This window comes from Orycteropus afer, unplaced genomic scaffold (genome assembly GCF_000298275.1).
Source record: "Orycteropus afer afer isolate SDZICR_OR568_19922 unplaced genomic scaffold, OryAfe1.0 scaffold00718, whole genome shotgun sequence".
Taxonomy (NCBI): Eukaryota; Metazoa; Chordata; class Mammalia; order Tubulidentata; family Orycteropodidae; genus Orycteropus; species Orycteropus afer.
The window spans coordinates 746,941-753,594 of record NW_006922305.1 but is presented as its reverse complement, the minus strand read 5'-3'; the positions used below and the strand labels follow the sequence as shown (position 1 = coordinate 753,594).

General features: G+C 47.1%; 1 protein-coding gene across 1 annotated transcript in view; it reads left to right on the top strand.

Annotated features, from left to right (window-relative positions):
* Positions 1-863: 863 nt before the first annotated feature.
* Positions 864-6,654, top strand: part of LOC103211296 (zinc finger protein 432-like) — a 43,507-nt gene continuing 37,716 nt past the window's right edge. The window contains exons 1-3 of the mRNA XM_007957239.2: positions 864-872; positions 3,648-3,774; positions 4,030-4,125. Coding sequence (XP_007955430.2) covers positions 864-872; positions 3,648-3,774; positions 4,030-4,125 — 232 coding nt within the window. The remainder of the gene's footprint in view (positions 873-3,647; positions 3,775-4,029; positions 4,126-6,654) is intronic.

Sequence of the window (6,654 nt, the reverse complement as noted above, 5' to 3'; positions counted from 1 at the left end):
CTCATAGCGACCCCTCCTTGGGTTTCCGAGGCAGTATCACTATGGAAGTAGGATTGCCCAACCTTCCTTCCGAGGAGTGGCTGGTTGGTTTGAACTGCCAGCTTTCTGGTTAGCAGTCAAGTGCCTTAGGCACTATGCTACCAGAGCTCCTCAAATATTGTGCTCAAATAGTTTATTTTAAAAAGATCCAAAAATGGCTGATTGTTATGAGATAGAGGTCAGACATACCTCCACCCTCCAACCTTTTTACTGATTCTGACAGCAGCCTTCCCTCCCACATCACTTTCTATTTCTCTGCTGAGTTTGATAATCCATTGCAGTGGCCACACAGAACTCACAGACAATACTCACAATTATGGAGTTTATTAGGGAAGCAACAGGTTCAGTATCAGGAATGACTCAGGATACAGTTATTTGATCAAGACGGCCTCCCCTCAGCCCTACCCGAAGGCAGTCTCTTCTCTGGGCCTCAGTCTCTTGGCCTGGACTGTGTTCTCCTCAAGCAAGTGTTACAAAGCTCTTTTAAATCTGCTGATAAATTTCTAGAGATACCCCACTCTGCCTGTAAGCCTCTGGCCTAAAGGCACTCAAGTTTTTCACTCTGCGGGCCAGGAAACCCACCGCTCTGTCATATGCTCGTCTTGGTTCTGCCTTTGCTGCTGCTGTTCCTTGGCCACTGCTTCTCACCATCTCTCCCCACCTCTGGTGTCACAGCTGTCTGTCTCCTGGATCGTGGAAGTGGGTATGTCACGTCCAAAGGGTGCCTTCCACTCCTGGCTCTTCTTTCTTGATGGTTGTGAGATCCACCCCCTCACACACACACCCTCTCCACCTCTAGGATAGCTCAAATTAAGCCTAGCAAGATGGCAAAAGTGAGAGTTGATTGTGTCCAAGTAAAATGAAACCCTTGATAACTTTGTTATTTTCTTTGTTCATCATGATCCTTCTGCTTGGTCCAGTTGGGAGTTTCTCCCATGTGAGAGTTCTAACTCCTTATTTGCATGGTTCCAATCCCATATTTGGTGAGAGTTACAAACACCATGGCTAGAAGGGCCTTATTAAGTAATATAGTGCCCTATGGCTCACTGTGGGAGCTCTGGTAGCATAGTGCCTAAGGCACTTGACTGCTAACCAGAAGGCTGGCGGTTCAAGCCCACCAGCCACTCCTCAGAAGGAAGATGGGACAATCTACTTCTATAGTGATACTGCCTATGAAGTAAGGTTCAAGCTTGTCTTTTTCTTTCACATGTATATCTGATTGTCCAAGCATCATTTTTTTAAAAGACATCTTTACCCACATCTCTGCAAATATCAAATCTTAGGTATCATTGTCATGAGTGTAGAATGTTCTGAGTCACCAGATAAAGGGACAGTCAGCCTTGTAGTCAGTTTTCAGGGCCTTGTATAAAGAAGTGTGTCCTGAGCAGTGACAGCATCCAGGGTTGGAGGGAATGTACCACTCACACTGAATTTTCCCTTCAGCCTACAGGTCTTGACTCCCCAGTAACAAGAGAATCACTGGAAAGAAGGAGGAAAAGATTGCAGCATTTGAATGTCGTCATTTCTTGGGGGACGCGCTTTATAGGAGACTTTAATTCATGAACAGGAATTAGAGCTGATCCAGGAAACAAGGACACAGCGTCCCAGTAGCTGACGGTGTCTGAAGGACAAAAGAAAATGGTCAAGGCTCAGGTGACTTCTGGTTTGTTTGATGTTTTCGTTTCCTAGTGGGTTTGTAGAGGTCTGTAAACTATTAGTTCCGGTCATCAGAAAAGTACAAATTCAGAAAAGTAGTAGAGAGAAACAAACTTAGACTCTAACTTCAGCATCACGCAGTGTAGGATTAGGAATATATTGTTCGTGGGGTTGATACTAATTATTGGCACTGAATTTACTATGTGACTGGGGACTCTGAGTTACCTTAGCTGTTGCAAAAATGGCACTTTGGAGAGAATCACCATGAGTATCAGCCCAAGGCTGATTCCTATGAGGCCGAGGTCTGACACACCTCCTCTCACCAACCTTTTTTTTTTACCAGTTCTGGCACCAGCCGTCCCTCCCACGGTACTCACTACTTCTCTGTTGGGTTTGATAATTCTTTGCAGTGGCCACACAGAACTCACAGAGAATACTTGTAATTTGGGGGTTTACTGGAGAAGTGACAAGTTACAATTCAGCATCAGGAAAGACCCAGTCTATCTTCGGCCATCCCACAGGCACGCCTCTTTCTGGCCCTCAGCCCCTCGGCACCTTGAATTTCTTGCGCTTCCTTGGCTAGCGTGGCTTGTGTCCTGCTCGGTCGATGGTTTCACAGCTCTTTTGTCCTGCTAGTTAGTGCCTGGCGGTACCCCAATCCACTGGGAAGCCTGGGTCCAAAGATGCTCAGCTCCCTTGCTCCACAGGCTAAGAAAGCCCATTGTCGCATCTGCTGCTGGATTTCTGCTTCTGCTGCCTCTGCTGCTACTATTCCCCTGTGACCTTAACCACTGTGCCACTAGAGCTCCTCAGGGAGGCAAGGAACCTCTTAAAAGACCTGTAACACTAGTTACAGGATGTAATGCTGAATAGAGCATGAGTAAGTCCCCAGCAGTAGAAAAAAACAAACTCACTGCTGTCAAGTTGGATCCTACTCATAGCGACCCCTCCTTGGGTTTCCAAGCGGTATCACTATGGAAGTAGATTGCCCAATCTCCCTTCCGAGGAGTGGCTGGTGGGTTTGAACTGTCAGCCTTCTGGTTAGCAGTCAAATGCCTTAGGCACTACACCACCAGAACGCCTTGCCCAGCAATAAAGTCAGCAGTAATAGGTCCACAAGGGGCCCAGGGGCAGAGCTGGTGGCAGAAGGCTGCACAGGGGCCTAGCAGCAGAGTGAGGGGTGAGGATCCTGGAGTTAGTCCTGTGGCAGGGACAAGGGGAGCCTGTCCTTATGGGACCAGGAGGAGTTGAGAGAGCTGTTCTGCGCTGAACGAGGAGACTCTGCCTACATCCTTCCTGATCCTGATTTCTACCCTGTTGATCCTAATCTCGAGCTGTACCGTGTTCCTTAATAAACCACTCATCTGTAGGGATGGTCTGTGTGTTCTGTGTGGCCATTGCAATGGATTAACAAACCCAGAAGAGAAGCACACAGTGCTGTGGGAGAGAGAACTAGTTTCAGAGTTGGTAAAATGGTTGGAGGGTGGAGGCATGTGTGACCTCCGTGTCACAGGGATCAACCCGGGGCTGATCTTGATCATATCCCCCCCAGTGTTAGACAGGTTCTGACAACACAGCTCATCCTGCTACTACGCCTAGTCCCATTTCACAATACTCTGTTAATGTGTCTGTTTGTATATGTACAAATGTGTAGTGTGTATGTGTCTCTGTGTGTGTATGAATGTGAGATGTTTCTAGCTTGCAAAGACAATGTCACTGACATACATGATGGAAATTCTACTTTCATGAGTGGGTTGATTATGAAATTCATAAATTTTGGATGGTTTATTATGATTTTGACTTTTCTGTAACATACTTTAAAAAAAAGCGTAGGGGTGTGTGTGTGTGTGTTTATCAGCCTGTGTGGAGGAAATGAGCAGGACAGCTCCGTCCCATGTCATTAAATTCATCAAATGGGAACTACTTCATTAACCGGAATCCTCTTGACACAGGAATCGCTGACGTTCAGCGATGTGGCTGTGACGTTCACCAGGGAGGAGTGGCAGCTCCTGGACCCTGCTCAGAAGGCCCTATGCCAGGACGTGATGTTGGAGAACTATAGCAACCTGGTTTCCATTGGTGAGGACGGCTCTCCTGTCATTGGCCTTGCCTTTCTTGGCTGCTGAGACCTTTGCAGTGCCTGTGGGCTCTAGAGGGGGCAGCATCTCAGTCTACTCTGGTCCTGGATAAGTGGGTATATACTTTTGACTCTTAACAGAAGGCCTTTAATTCGTACATTTGAGAGTTGTTTCTTTTCAAATACAGCAGTCTGTAGTCTTCACAAACCCAAGGTCAGTTGGATGTGCCTAAGGTTCTGTGATTTCCCGTGAACAGGGTATCAAGTTAGCAAACCAGATGCACCTTCCAGGCTGGAACGAGGAGAACCGCCCTGGACTGTATTAGACAACAGCCACAATGGCATCTTCTCAGGTGAGTGCGTGGAAAGCGGTAAGGGGGAAGGCTGTGGGAGTCTGATAACATTTAACGGAGAGATGGTTCCCTTGCTCTGAGTCTCTCTTGATGTATCAACATAATGCTGGATTTCCCCTGCTGTGTAACACATTTATTCATTCCTTTACCTTCAGCTCTTATTTCTTCACTTGTCATTTATTTTTACGCAAACTTTTCCCCCATGTGAAAGGACATCAGGTTCAGTTGCTGTGCCAGTCCAGAGTGCTGGTAGCAAGACAGTGAATTGCTTAATATGGTCCTTCTAGCTATCGTCCTCCATTTTGTGATGTATCGTAGTGCCTAAGGCACTTGACTGCTAACCAGAAGGCTGGCGGTTCAAACCCACCAGCTGCTTCTCCGAAAGAAGGTTGGGCAATCTACTTCCATAGAGATAGTGCCTTGGAAACCCAGGGAAGGGTTGCCATGAGTCAGATCTGATTCCATGACAGTGAGATGCCTGTTGAGGGTAGGATGTGTCTTGAGTCCCTCAGTGCTGGAGGGTGTGACTCAAGTCATCGCCCTTAGCTTCCTTGAGAGTATGTATGTTAATGTTCTAGGAAAGCTCTCCCTCTTGCTCCTGTTTGTCCTGTGTTTGGTTTGTCATCATCTCTCAGCTGGACTTGAGACAGCCACTGGCTGTCTGACCCACTGATTTGGATTCACCCACCCCCACAGCCAAGTGCGTTGAGAGAATCCTCCAGACCTATCCACAGACCTGGGACTTACCAGCCTGCCGGCCTCCCAGCCTCCACCACCACATGAGCTGTTTCCGTGGGAGTTTGTGAGTTCTGTGAGCTGTTACGGTGAACTAGAGAACCCTAAGATGGGAGGAAGACCATTGAGAGGAGGAGGATGAGGATTCGATGTCGGAGATGATGGAGTGGCATGGCGGTTTGGTAAAGTGGAACATTTTTAACCTCTCCTTTGTGCTGATCCTTGTAAAAGAAATTATTCAAGCACCAGTCTAGCAAGTGCTTCCCCCTCAGTCCATTCCCACTCGTGTTGTGTCCAGTTACATAAGTACATTATCGATAGGGTAGCTCAGCTACTAGCAATATGGCCGTGTTCACTGGACACCGCAATTTTTCCAGAGGCGGGGAAGATTGAATGTACCCCATCAGGCCCTTGGGAATACTGGCGTCCAAGTTCTGGGTTATAGTTACAGTCTCTTGCTCCAATATCACCTCTGTTCATGGCACCTGCAGCCGCATCCCTGGTCGTGGGACCACAGCATCTGGTAGAAAAGGAGCAGTATTAGCCTTTGAAGGAAAGTGCTACCAGTGTCCTCCCCAACCTTCTCTTTCCCAGATCCCCAGGAAAAGCATAGGAATCTGTCCATTGGTGATCCTCCCTTTGTCCTCCTCATGTTGAGTGTGAGCACCTGCTTGTTAGGTCCTGGGAGCCAGCCCTTCATGCCTTCATCTCCCTCATTTTAGATAACACATTTTAATTGCCCATTCCAATTCTCTATCAAACCATTATTCTGAGTGTGATATGCCCCATGGTAACAGTGCAACACAACGCACTGCTATCAAGTAAGATCCCACTCATAGTTACCCCAACTTGGGTTTCCGAGGCAGTATCACTACAGAAGCAGATTGCCCAAGCTTCCTTCCGAGGAGTGGCTGGTGGGTTTGAACTGCCAGCCTTCTGGTTAGCAGTCACATGCCTTTGTTCTATTTAATGTTTCTTGGCCCTCTGCTGCACCCTGTGGGCTGTAAAATGTGTTACCTGGTCTGAGGAGATAATCAGTTGGTGGGCCAAATTGGTACAGTATCTTTTTTCCAATCTTTTAATGATGTCTTGTGTCTGTCATGGAATATGCAAATCCCAGTACAGAGTAAGTATCTATTCCTCTGAGGACTGATTTGTAGCCACCTGGTGCCACTGGCATCATTAGTCCAATATAATCAATTTTTTTTCAGTTATGCGGAGGGCTTTCCACTCTTTATACCACCCCAAGGAATATGTCTCATAGGCATTTGCAGCCTCTGTCTGTCTTGTTGGCCGACAGAGTAGGCCTTATGGCATTTTGTGTCTCAGAGGGTACAAGGAGGATGTGTCTACATTCAGGCCATCTCTGCATTGCTACAGTACCGCCGTGTCCAGTCATTTCATGGACCCAATTGGCTGCTTCAAGGGAGTGTACCAAAATGTCTAGTTGTTGATTCCAGTTTCCTTCCAGTCCAAGAAAGGGGTTCTTCTGATGAGCATCGATATATCCTACTCTAATGCACCCTCTAAATTCCCAGTGTGCTTTCTATAGGTCCATGCCCCACGTGAGTATTCCCTTAATAGTCCAATTTTCCATGACCCATTATGTGACCTTACAGCCAGGTCATTGACTACTGCCCATCCTATGAATTGGTACAAATCCAAACATATGGGGTTTTTGTTGTTGTTGTTATTTGCCATCAAGTTGGACCCAACTCATAGCGACCCCTCCTTGGGTTTCCAAGGCAGTATCACTATGGAAATAGATTGCCCAATCTTCCTTCCGAGGAGTGG